Below are 13,726 nucleotides of genomic sequence, written 5' to 3'. Positions count from 1 at the left end.
GTGAAACTCGGGGAATATTGAGCTCTCACCATGTCTTCCAAAACCCATAAAAGCGGATTGTTCGCCACAAAGAAATCAGACGACAATTCAGCGACGAAAGATGGCCCGATTGAGCAGAGAAGACCGCCAAATTGCATTGGGTCGTTTACAAGCAGGCCAAAGTCAAAGTGCAATCGCCAGGCACTTCCACGTGTCCCAGAGCACCATCAGTAGACTGTGGGTCAGGTTTCAAGCCACTGGCTCCGTTGCTGACTTGCCACGAGCGGGAAGACCAAGGGCGACAACTGCTGCTCACGACCGCTTCATACGGCTCCGCCACCTCCGGAATCGTTTCCTGTCGGCCTCATCTTCTGTCCAGGCTCTCCCCGGGCCACACCGATTATCGGACCAGACCGTGCGGAACCGCCTGCATGAAGCTGGTTTGAGAGCTCGCAGACCTCACAGAGGAGCTGTCCTCACCCGCCGCCATCGCCAGAACCGAGTGCAGTGGGGCAACCAGCACCTTCGCTGGACCGTCCGGAATCACTGGAGACACGTGTGGTTCAGCGACGAGTCCTACTTCCTGCTCCAGCGACATGATGGTCGGAGGAGGGTCTACCGGAGAGTAAACGAACGTTACGCGCCCAACTGTGTGGATGAGGCACCCGTTCATGGTGGTGGAGGCGTCATGGTGTGGGGGGGCGATCAATACCGCTGGAAGGAGCACTCTGGTGCACGTCCAAGGGCGCATAACTGCCCAGCGATACGTGGAGGAAATTCTGCGCCCACACGCCCTTCCTCTTCTGGCTGACCAGGATGCCATATTCCAGCAGGACAACGCTCGCCCGCACACAGCACGACTCACCACCCAGTTCCTCACCGACCACCATGTCCAGGTGCTTCCCTGGCCATCCATGTCGCCAGACATGAACCCGATAGAACACCTCTGGGATGAATTGGACAGACGTGTGCGCAGGCGAGAAGAAGCGCCGGCAAATCACCGCGATCTATTGCAGGCACTTCAGGAGGAGTGGGACACCATCCCACAGCAAGATATCCGGCATCTGATCCAGTCCATGCCCAGAAGATGCCGGGCAGTTGTTGCTGCTCAAGGCAGTCACACCCCCTACTGACTTGACAGCCTCGGCACCCAATCGTATTGATTGACTGATTGATTTGAAGATGCAAATGAACTGTGTGTGCATTCAACTGTGTCCATACCAAATTTCAAACAAATAATCTAAATATTGGATTTTCTGTTAATTTTTTCGAAAAATAAAACAAATTTGGCAAGTAGCAACTATGCGTTTCTTTTTTTGAACAGTATATTTTCATAATTGTGATATTTTTTGGGTAAACATGACATATCTTTATATTTTTAGATTCAGAATTTGATCAAGAATATGATGCAATCCTTTTTAAATCTGTTTGCGAAAATTTGATTTTAATGACAAATTTAATGAGCAAACTCAAAATTTTATTTTCAGCTTCCGAGCTGCAAAACAATCCCATAGTCTAGACAACGTCAAAGATTGCTTGAAGTAAATTTCAACCAATTTGGTTAAAAAAATGAGAGCGTGACAGTCTGCCGCCTCAACTTCCACAAAAAGCCTGATATGACGTCATCAAAGATATTTATCAAACAAATTAAATAAAAGTCTGGAGATATCATACTCACCAACTCTCAAGTATAATTAAGTTTCATGACGATCGTCTAGTTTTCTCTGAATCGCTCAACCCATACACACACCACGGCACTCATCTTGATTCCCCCTCTATGTTAAAACACTTCGTCAAAACTTGACTAAATGTATAAAGTGACTGACATTACCTCCATATTTATCACAAATGTCAATGTACATGCATACCTACACTGTGGCAACCACAGCCCCTCCTCCAACAAAGCACATCCTGAGTATCAAAATAAAGTTAGTACCTTGATCATTAGACCTTACATGCTGTGCACTTTCTATGCAAGCTTTGTTTTCCATGTGTGTGTATTATATATAATAATAATAATTGTCAGTAAGTACTGGTGTCACATGACTGATGTGAACCAGTTGATTGGCTAATGGTGATGCGCTAAAACTATTAGCGCACTCTTGGAGTGCACTAACTTTTCCACAGAGCGTATTCTTCCGCCCTTTGCCTAAGCGAGAGTGTACTCTCATCCTCAGAATTAATTAATGACATGTAGCTTATATTCTCCACAATACCCATGATTATGACCATAAATTTCCTGCTTTTCAATTAAAGCAGAAGTGGTTTTTTTTCTGACAGATTGCATGTGCCTGTGCCACATTTGCCACTGATCTAAAAATAGAGCCCGCTGTGTCTAATTTTTCAGTTTCGACTTGCGAAGATTCCTCTCATAATTATGCCATGTTAGTGGCATGTAACTCATTATCCACATTACCAAATGATGAGTTTAGTATGCAATTCCCAGCAGCTGACAGAAAACACAAGTGATATTCCGATAACGTAGCAGCTAGATCAGCACGTACGTAGCAGACTACACTGACATTTATACGACTGCATCTGTTCAGTAAATGAATGTTTTCCGAATTATTATTTCAAGGCAAGAACAATCGGAATCGAAAACGTGTAGCGTTTAGAACGTTCTTACCATATATATGACTTATTACCAGCCTGCCTCATGCATGCAGACTCAGTGCAACGTGACGAGCAATTTTTGTTTTTGAAATGAGACCCAGTGCAGTGGTTCGATTGCCATAGCATAGCAGACATAAATCCCGCTCAGCAAATTAACATGTTGGGCAAATGTGAACGATAAAACGATGGGGATATAATACGTGTAGTAGGGTTCAGAGCATTCTTACCGTTCATATTTAGTACCAGACTCCCCGATGAATGAAGATACCACACGAGAAACATGCCACATTTATTTTGAAAATGTGCTTACCGTCGACCTTGGCAAGGGGCAACACTCTGCACAGTCAATCTGTCGAAGCTCGATGAAGGTTTCGAATCGCAAATAACTAAGAGCACAGTCCTTTCTCCGAGTTTAAATGATGTCTCGAGTCTATGAAAGATCATCACTTTTTAGCTTAACGCTACACTGGAATTTACAAACAGAAATTAAAACAAGAGTTTGCGTGTGACGAAAGCACGACACACTTGAGACAGCCCACACAAAAGTAGATCTGACACAAACCTGACCACACAGTTACGCCTATCCAATTAATGCGCGTTGCAAAATGTGCGTTTTGAACCTCCTTTTTTTTCTGGCGGTACTGACAATATCGTTATTGAAACAATCCCAGTGCACTAAGGGATTTATAGAGCAAATCTCGAAAATAATTATTGAACTCGGCGCTATGCGCTTCGTTCAATAATGAATTTTTTCGATTTGCTCTTTAAATCCCTTAGTGCACTGGGATGTCTCAATAACTTAAATAATAATAATAATAATAATAATAATAATAATAATAATAATAATAATAATAATAATAATAATTATATAACTTTACAATCATAACTTTACAATCATGCTCTTTGCGCTTGACACATTTAAAATTAAAACACAGTTATACAAGCATTTACATCTACATTCATAGTCAGCAACGCTTAATTAAAAGCATACACCATCAAACATACATTACAAAAGATTCTTCCACTAACTAAGTAATAAAAACATGAATAAAATAGGTAGTGAAAACAAGGAAATACCAGCTGAATACCCTTAATCAAACAGAACATGTTATCAACAATACTGAAAACAGCCCTAGATGTTTATATACATTATCCATTATCACTAAAACAACAAATACACTACATGTAGCCTACTTATGGACTGAGAAAACAAAATCAGGGTTTGTATTTCTTGAAGAGGTGCGTTTTAAGTGCTCGTTTGAATGCTTGGGGTGACTGAGAGTGGCGGACGTGAAAGGGGAGAGAATTCCATTGTGTGGGTGCGCAGAAAGTAAAAGTGCGTTGTCCGTATGTTTTGGTTTTGGTGTGTGGAATGGTGAGGATGCGACAGTCAGAAGAGGCACGGAGTTGTCTTGCTGGAGAATAGACGGTGAGGAGCAGTGATGTACATTTTTCTGGCAGCCTTTAGGACAAGAAGACTGAAAATCAATAGGACACAGTGTCCTGAGATTGCAATTTCAGTAGGACAAGAACACGACTCGTAAAACCGCATTCAAAAAGATTTTTCAGTTTAAATTCTTCCACCTTCCGTGACGTACTGTCATGACTAGATACTCAAAGGATTGAATCACATTTCAAAGTTATTTGAACAGTTGTCGGGGTTTTTTCACTGCCCATCTGTCGACAATGTTTTTCAGTAGGCATCTGACCGTTCTGCGGGTCCCTCAAGTTTTGCTTTCAGGATCATGTCCTGGGTTTTGACACACAATCGGTTTCTTCGAGCACAACGTTTTTTCTGGATATTATGACGAAAAGTAATGCCTTGCGCATGTGCGAACATGCACGGGTGGTTCCCATTAGTTTAAACGATTTATTGCTGAGCCAATGAATGCACTGGAGGCACCATATGATGTTGTGACAAAAGGTGATGCCAAAAAGAGTAGAAAAATCAAAAATCAAAACATTTTTTGACACAAGTGCATTTTTATGCTGAATGTTTCATATTTTCATTACATAAAATAACATAGGAAAAGATAGTTTGGTCAGCGGGTTCTGTAGAATAAGCATATTTTGTTAACAATCTGACAGATGTTGGTCGTGATGCTGGACATACCATTTGATTGATTTACCTCCATAAATGAAACTTCTGCAATCCAAATACCTTTTATAAATCAAAAGAAAGTACAACACCAGTGAATTACACGCAAACAATTCCAAAACCAACTTACATTATTTATTATTTTATACATGATGTTATGTCCAACATCACGACCGACATAAACATCACGTTTCCGTTTGATGTGTTTACAAAATAAATGACAAAAGAACACTTCTGTCAGTTAAAATCAAGGATATGTAATTCCTTTTCCATAAAAACACACACAAAAGAGCTCACAAACTTCAAATTACCATGATCATGGCACTTTTTGAGTCGGTTGTGATGATTAGGCGATGGACAAACTTGATGCTTGTCATTTCATGCTCAAACAAAAGAGAATACAAAAAACAATTTTGGGGGGCTATTACCTTAACTACTACAGATCTAGTATTTGCAAAAAAACATAAAGGGGACTGGAAGAGCCTTTGTTACGATGACTGTGCTTAATCTTATGGTCGGTTGTGATGACATAGCGATGGACAAACAAAATTAAACATAACACTTAAAGTTAAAACTAAAAGACAGACAACTCTTTTTCTGTCTTATTTTGCATTCTCTCTCTCTCTCCATATATAATACTAATAATATGCAAAACAAAACCCATAAAGGGGACTGGAAGAGCCTTTGGTTTATGGCTTAGCATGTTATCGTAGCGAACGTTCGCAAGCTCTTTCCTCTGTGCAACTCAGGACAGGCCTGGACTCATATTATCGGATAATCTCAAAAACCTGCCTGCATTCAGTACTGCGTGCAAGATTACGTGCTAACTGCACTTTTTCTTTCAACACAGCAAAACTTTCCCACGACATGTCATCAGTCAGGGGCCAAACATAGCACCCATCACGATGCTTCATGAAACTGAGGTGAACAAGGTGCTCATTTGTGTCCACCTTGCACACTTGTGCCACATACTCCCTATTGTTCCAGTCCACCAAATAGAGTCATGAACTTCTGGCTCTTTGTCTTCCTCATTTTGGACAGTCACAGTTGTTTCCTGGTTGACAAGTGGCAAGAGAGGTACAAAATGGTTTGCAACCCAGTTTGTGTCCATGAGATCCCGATTTGATGTCCACAGTAGGTTGATTGGCTGCTGTCGCCGTTTGTGGAGAGGATGCAGAGTTCTGTTGTGCAACTTCTGGAAGTACAGCCATCTCAGCTCAGGGTAAAAGGAGTTTACAGATGTCCCCAGAATGTTGGAAACTGCTGCTAGCTGCCAGAGTCCCATGCTCACTGATGGTCGTCTGACTTCCATCGTTTCTCTCGTGAACTGCTCCTCTCTGTCGTCCCTGGTTGTTGTTTGTGCGGACAAGCCCGAGCCTTCCACAAGAGTAGCGAGTTCGACTGCTACTGCCTCACCTCCCATTCCCTGGCCTGTGACGTACATCTCCCTGTTCTCAACAAGTTCAGAGATGATGCGACACCTCATTTCTTTGTAGTTCTCCTCGCTTCCGAATACCAGACGGCTGACAGCTCGAGGAAGGCAGTTGCCATCTGCCTCAGTCAGAATTGAGTAGAGATGGAGAGGCACTGTACCTGACCTCATTTCTGTAGCCTGTCTGTCTATAGTCCCTTTCACATTTACAACTGTTGAAGGCAAAGTGTCAGGGAGAGGAAATGCTGCTGTTTGGAAATTCCTAACAACAGCTTCAAGTTCACTGTATGTAGTGCACCTGTTCATTTGGTCCAACAAGGAATCAAAACACTCTTTTCTGTCCTGGGGATTTTCCCTTGACGTTTCGTCCAGAATTTGTTGCTGAGACTCTGCCTCTGATCTGGGTGCTGGTTCATCCGATTGTGCCTCTGATCAAGGTGCTGGGTCAGTGATCAATGCTGCAGATGTCTTCTTCGATGTCTTCAGCTTAACAAGATTCCATGGCTCAACATACTTTCTGTTGAGACATTGATCTGGATTGTCAATTTGGCATGATTGACAAAAGCAGGAAAGTTTTCTGGTGGCCAGGACATTTTCTGCAACAGGCTTGAGGCTATGCAGTTGTCGCGTACCTGGAAGGGTCTGTAGCGAGGCTGATGACAGTGTCCGGTCGATGTCTTCAGTCTTTATCAGTTTGAAGGATCTCCTGGTATGGCAGCAAGGCTCTGCATTTACATCGTCCTTTGAAGGAAGGATGTGGAGCTCCATACAGTGTTCAAACATTGCAGCAGCATTTTGGATGATGGCCCCAGTTGCAATGTCATCCTGCACTAATCGCTTGATGATACCACCGCATGAGTCGCACGGGCTCTTGCCATGGCGAGAGCCAAAGTAGGATCTCTCCACAGCAACTGCATCATTCAGGTTTGAAAGATGATGGAAGGGCAGTTTGGACTTATAATGGGCCGCAGAACCGTCTGAAATGACCACCATCTTCTCAACATTCATGACGCCAAGGAGATGCTGCTTTGTCTGGTCTTGGATTACCTTTACCATGTGTGCATCATGGCTCAGGTCATCGCTCAAGAAGATCAAGTAATCTGTGATGAGACAGTGATGTTCCGAGGTTGTAAAATGACCGATTGCAAACACCTCTGTCCCGTCAAATGTCCGATCCGATCGCGAAGTCAGCGGTCATTGTCCGATAGTATAGAGCGGTCACTGCAAGAAGAATCTGTACAAACTGAAGTATTAAACCCCGTTAAAACGAGTTAGAATCGAGTCCTACTTGAACTTGAATTTTCACTCTTGGTAGAACAAAGGGACGCAACTCTCGACCGAACAATATTACAAGAGCCACAACTCTCGCTACTTTTGACAGCGACATGTTACTTCCGCCGCCACATTTCTGCAAAAATGCCGCCGAAGAAAAAGGTTTGCGTGGGAAAAGGGCAGACACTTTTGAGTGGCTTTGTTAAAAAAAAAGGACGACACGGACATTCAAGTTGCAGGGCCTTCGGCCCCGTCGGAGACTGAAGCCTCAGAAGGTGAGCCAATAGATCTACAACCTCAGGAAGAGACGCAGGAAGAGACGCAAGAAACGAAAGTAGGGGCGACCAGAAAGTTTGTGCAGAGCTGGTTTTCTATGTTCCCTTGGCTCAGCTACAGCAAAGAAAAAGAACTGATGTTCTGCACCATCTGTCAGGAGGATGGCGTTGCCTCAAACTCGTTCACCGTTGGTTGCAACAACTTTCGCAAATCCGTGTGTGTGTGTGTGTGTGTGTGTGTGTGTGTGTGTGTGTGTGTGTGTCAGTGTGTGTGAAAGATCACTTATGACATTCTGAAGCATGTGTCTGTGTGTGTGTGAAAGTAACCCTACTGAACACTGTTGCATTTAAAATATTAAAATAAATTTAGAACTGTTCAGTTTTTATTTACCTTTATTCATATATTCTCAGTCATCTAAAAAGGTTAGGTGCCATGATTGGTTCGCTTGATCTGAATGTCCTATTGTTTTTTTGTAGTCAGGACATGATGTCCTATTAGTTTTTTGATTCAGGACATTTTGTCCTGTTGCCCTCCAGTCCTAGGAACATCACTGATGAGATCAGCACAAGTTGGGCAGTTGTAGTACAGCACACAGGGGTGTACGGTTACCTGATTATAACCCCAATGTGCGCTCTGGACCTCATTTTGGTATTTGCACAGAAAGTTTTCTGCAAAATCCATAACAACCAGAGCCCAGTTCGCAGGAAGGGATGACTTGAGACTCTTATACTGCATGAACTGCCAGCGAAAGTTGAAGAGGTGCTTGGAAAATGGTGTAAGTTCTGTCATCAGTTCATCGAGCAGCATTCTGATTGTGCCTTCTTTGGTTATGAGCTCTCTTCGCTTTCCTTTTTCTGTTGTGATGATCTCCCAACACTTCCATTTGACATGGGTGCCATCTGGAGTCTGAAGATTTGTCTCAAGTCCTAACCTGACCCTATGGATGCCACATTCCTTGCAGGAGCGGTTCAGACATGATAGAGCTGGCTCAGGACATGTGCTGGCTTCGGATAAAACATCTCTGCCATCAACTGGTTCCGTGAGGTTCTTGTTCAGAGCATCAAGCTTGAGATCAATGTTCTCACAATACTCGCAAAGACATTGTTGGAAAGCTCTCTTTCTCGATGACAAAATGTTGCCCGGCAGCTTACGATAAAAAGTTTGAAGAGAGATTTTCTTTTCAGGGTTTTTCTTGCAAAAGTCCCGGTGGAGCCGCTTCAGTCTCTTCGGCAAAATCTTCTTTGGTTTTTGGTGTTTCGAAGCATAATTTTTTCCTGGAATGTCAATGGCAACGCTTTGCAGGTACTCGACTGCAGCTTCTGATGTTTGTTTTCTCCTGTACAGTTTGTCGTCTGTGCCGTCAACTGTGACTGTAGGATTCACAAGGTGAAATAGCAACTTCTTTCTGGCTAAAGCATCCTTGCTTCTGAGTCATTGCAAGGCTGCTAATTCTTGCTTGTATCCAGCCTTTAGTGTTGTTGCTGATGGTGACTTAAAGTTGTATTGCTGGGGTGGTGTTCCTGGGGAGTCGCATTGCGGTGGTGTTCCTGCTGATTCCGATTGGAGGACTTTTCCTGATGAGTCGCACTGGGACTGTTGTTCTGCGGAGTCAGATTGGGGGGTTGTTCCTGATGAGCCGCATCGTCGTACTGTCGATAAACTGGACACGGATGGACGATCAGGAACAACACTGGCATCTTCACCATGGTGTTCTGTTAACACACATACAAAGGGAAGAATAGGGGAAGGTTTTAGTGCAAAAGACAACAATATGAAACCAAACAATCTGGAGAAAAAACAACATTATACTAGACTATTATACACCATTAAGATTAAGACTTGAAGACTTTTCAAACTAGATGTCAAATTATCTTCCCATCATAAGTAATGACTAGCATCATCATCCGACTATAACTATCACCACTACAGAGACAACTGCTCTGAATAACAGCTCCCCCCTTTCTTCCCCTTTAGCTGTGGACACCAACACTGAACAATTTCCCTTAAAAGTCTACTGACAATAGGGTGTTAGATTCAACAAGCGACTCCACATTAAAGATCACAATGTTTGTCAACCAGTGGACATCCATTAAGTGTAGGATTATGTTTACTCACTTGCCAAATTTCGTCTTTCCTGAGCATCTTTTGCGCAGCGCTCCCGATGGCGTCGCCACTTTTGGGAAGTCCAGTTTTGTCGCTGTTGTTGTTTCTGAAGACGCCACTGCTCTCTCTGCTTTTCCACAGCTCGACGTGTTTTGGCCTTGGGTTTAGGAGCGGAAGTCACCAAGTTGCTTTCAGCTGAAGTTTTTCTCAGAGATTTCTTTTTATCTCTGCAAACACATTCACAACAAACCAAGCTTATTCTCCCCACCCTGAACAAAATCTAATTTTGAAGCTTAGAAAGCAGCAAAGTGGAAACAAATGTACTGATGTGTAACATTGTTGTTTTTTTCTTTTCAACAGCATCATAAGTTAAAAATCACATTTATGAACAGTAAAAACTAAAACTAAAACTAAAGTAAGTCTACTTTTGCATGAGCTTGTCAACCACACAACAAGCAATTAAATATTACCAGTCAGGCATACATCACATACAACTATAATCAATCACGATTCAATCTTACCAGTCATATACCCCCCCCCCCCTCCTTGACACATACAGTGATACACAGTGACACACACACACATGTATCTGCAACTCATATGCAAAGTTTAGTTATAATATTTAACTATAGCTAATTTCCACTGAAGCTCACTCGCTACAGTACAAGCAAGACAACCTCACTCACTGTAAATTCATTCAGGTCAGCCATGCTCTGGTCAAGTGTCATACTCACAAAGTCACATGATTAACATCTCAATAAACATAAGAAATTGTAAATGCAAGCATAAACACCCCCCCCCCCTTCCACCCCCATCCCCTAAAATATATAGAGTAAATTAAAGGCCCAAAACCTACCTATACTTCTGTGCCCTTAGTCTGTCCTGCTCTCTTCTGGCTTGCAGTTCCTCCTCTGTGAGTGGGCGTTTGTAGTATTGCTTGCACTTGTCCTTGTTCTTCTTCTTGTAGGCTTCATACTGATCAGGGTCACTCTTGACTTTCTCTCTGTGGGCCAGGCACCGTTCTGCATTTGTCGCTTGTTCATGTTGATCTGGTGGTGAAGACAAGACAACGAGTCTAAGAACCAGCGGACGGATGGGAGCTTCCTCGAAGACCCTGAAGAAACGATTATCTCAAACGATCCAGGTTTCATGAGTAAAACAATCATTGACACCATGCCTACCTCGTCCATAGAAGATCTGAAGCAGGCCCTAAGTGATCCACACTTAATCGAAGTACTTGCCAAAGCCGTCGCGAGCCGCGTCACGCAGGAGCTCCGCCTCCAGATCTCTGGCCTGAGAAAGGCGATCGAGGCCAAAGATCGGCAGATCGAAGACCTGAAAGAGCAGCTCGACGGCTTTGAGCAGTACACAAGACGGAACAGCTTGAGAATTGGGCCGGTGCCAGAAAGCATTGAAGAAAACACTGACGAACAAGTAAAGCAACTCGCAAAGCCTGTTGGTGTGGATCTCTGCGACGGCGATATAGATAGGTCTCACAGGGTACAGGGTAGGCCGCAGGGTGGCGAACAATATACACAATCCATTATCAAGATGGCAACTCACCGGAAAAAAGAGCAACTCATGCGGTCGAGGAAAAACCTGAAGAATGCCGATGTCACCAAACTGTTCACGAACCTGGAATGGCCGGCCCTAAAGAGAGGAGACTCAGCGGGACCCCAGCGACACCCCAACATATTCGTCAATGAGGATCTGACGAAGACAAGGGCTGGTATCGCCGGTAGGGCCAGGAAGCTGAAGCGAGAGGGCAGACTCGAAGACACCTGGGCCCGTATGCTTATGGGGGAAGTTCGCGACAACTCCCGAAGTTTTGAGTGACATCGGAAGTACTTGCCTCACTTTCGTATGCATGGGCCGGAAAAAGGGTTTACCTCGAAGCAAAGCGAGGAAGTAACCCAGGGTATTTTGCGACTACTTCTAAAGTTTTGAGTGACATCGGAAGTACATCCTCACTTTCGCATGCATGGGACGAAAAAAGAGTTTACTTTGGAAGCTAACGAGGAAGTAAATGAGGGTAAATGTACTACAGCCAGACCCAGTAGTAAACACGCTACTTCCACAGTTTCTCAGTGCAAAAAGGCAGGGCTTTTCTTCAGTTATTCATGTCAAACCGAGCTGACGCTCCCAAAGAGAGAAAATAGAGGGAAAAGTCGTATCTTCTGCATGCATTTCGTGCAAATTTCCCTGAATACATCCCTGAGTTGCCAGCTTTGACTTTTGTTTGTTCTGGGTCATTGGCCACCACTCTTTCATTCCCGCTTATACGAGGGGGTTACTGTGTTTCTATGAAAATGGGCGTCGTTGTGTGCATGTGTGAGTGTGTGTGTGTGTGTGTGTGTGTGTGTGTTTGTGTGCGTGCGTGCGTGTGTTTGTGTGCGTGTGCGTGTGTGTGTGTGTGTGTGTGTGTGTGTTCGAGTGTTGAAGTGTAAGTTTCTGCTATTTTTTTTGTCATTGCTTTATCTGTGTGTGTGTGTGTGTGTGTGTGTGTGTGTGTGTGTGTGTGTGTGTGTGTGTGTGTGTGTGTGTGTGTGTGTGTATGTATTTGTGCGAGTGCCTGTCTGCCTGTGTGTGCGTGCGTGCGGGTATAATTGTGCGTCTGTTCCTTCATACGTTTGTTTGCGTGTTCGCGCGTGCCGTGTGTGTGTGTGTGTGTGTGTGTGTGTGTGTGTGTTTGTGTGTGTTTGTGTGTGTGTGTGTTTGTTTGTGTGTTTGCGTGTGTGTTTGTTTGTGTATGTGTGTGTTTTCGATGTTATGTGTGTGTTCGACGGTGTGTGTGTGTTCGACGGTGTGTGTGTGTGTGTGTGTGTGTGTGTGTGTGTGTGTGTGTGTGTTCGACGTTATGTGTGTGTTCGACGGTGTGTGTGTGTGTATGTGTGTGTGTGTGTGTGTGTGTGTGTGTGTGTGTGTATGATGAGCTGACTATATTTGCGCCTTGATATTTTATTCATGTTCTTACGTTTTATGCTGTTTATTGTGATTCACCACACCCGAGTTTATCGTAATTGAGATAATAAAGTGTTCTATGTCTATGTATTATGTCTAATACACATGCACACACGCACGTAGGCTACAAAAATCCAATCTTGACTTTGAACTTTATATAAACATACATCCTCTTCACAATTAACGAGGACAAACGTAATTTACAAACACCTAAGTACAACAATTTTTCTGTTTTAAAAATTCGGACACACATTTTCTCAAATAATATGAAATTCGCTGAACTTATCTTCTTTTCACTACACCTTGTATCTTGATTCCCAAAAAATGGAGTTCTGCCTTTTTAAATTTACCAGTAACACAAACATTCGCTCTGACCAAACTATTTTTGTCCAGCAGTTTTACCGATACACAATCATTAAAAAAACACTACAAAAAGAGTTTTAAGTTAACCGACTTCGCTACCACATAAACAACCTTTTTTTATTGTCCCCAACATTCTGGTCAACGAAATCATTATTATAGACAGTCATTCAATTTAAGGACAATTATCACAGCTTTCGTTCAACCAGTTAAAAACAACAATTATAGTAAAAGCTACAGCGCGATCAACGTTTGCCCATTTACGAACTCGCGATGAGATTTGTTTCTTCTGGTCACCAAGCCTACCGTTTACAAACGCATGCGCACTAATTGGGATTCCCCCAATTTTCTCGACCTTGACCTCAGAACTCTCGAAGCCACTACTTCGGCGTTCAATTTAGCTCGTGCATACCGAGTAGCTGGCAACTTTGCTTTCGAAGTTCCCACTTCCAATGTCAAGGGCCTCTCGCTTGACATAATTATACGACGATATCGCATCTCAAGGGTCCTTACCCATCCAAAAGAAACCTCCAGCGCATACTACAATTGCAGGACATTCCGTTTTTAAAGGCAGCTCATTGGGAAATTATCTCAGACACAATATTGAAGACGTGAAATGCGTCAATCGAGCA

The 13,726-nt window shown here is 43.3% G+C and overlaps 1 protein-coding gene across 2 annotated transcripts in view; it reads right to left on the bottom strand.

Annotated features, from left to right (window-relative positions):
• The window catches only part of LOC138970736 (DNA ligase 1-like), a 56,040-nt gene that overhangs the window by 3,628 nt on the left and 38,686 nt on the right, over positions 1–13,726 (bottom strand). Inside the window, exons 3-5 of one of the 2 annotated variants that reach the window (XM_070343236.1) lie at positions 10,630–10,822; positions 9,786–10,000; positions 8,045–9,382 (exon numbers count right to left, since the gene is read on the bottom strand). The exons of the other annotated variant lie outside the window; for it this stretch is intronic. Coding sequence (XP_070199337.1) covers positions 9,102–9,382; positions 9,786–10,000; positions 10,630–10,822 — 689 coding nt within the window. The 3' untranslated portion in view covers positions 8,045–9,101. Of the gene's footprint in view, positions 1–8,044; positions 9,383–9,785; positions 10,001–10,629; positions 10,823–13,726 lie in introns of those variants that run through there. 2 annotated transcript variants of the gene reach the window in all.

This window comes from Littorina saxatilis, linkage group LG7 (genome assembly GCF_037325665.1).
Source record: "Littorina saxatilis isolate snail1 linkage group LG7, US_GU_Lsax_2.0, whole genome shotgun sequence".
Classification (NCBI taxonomy): domain Eukaryota; kingdom Metazoa; phylum Mollusca; class Gastropoda; order Littorinimorpha; family Littorinidae; genus Littorina; species Littorina saxatilis.
Note: the sequence above shows the minus strand (reverse complement) of the source record. Positions and strands in the feature narration are given on the sequence as shown.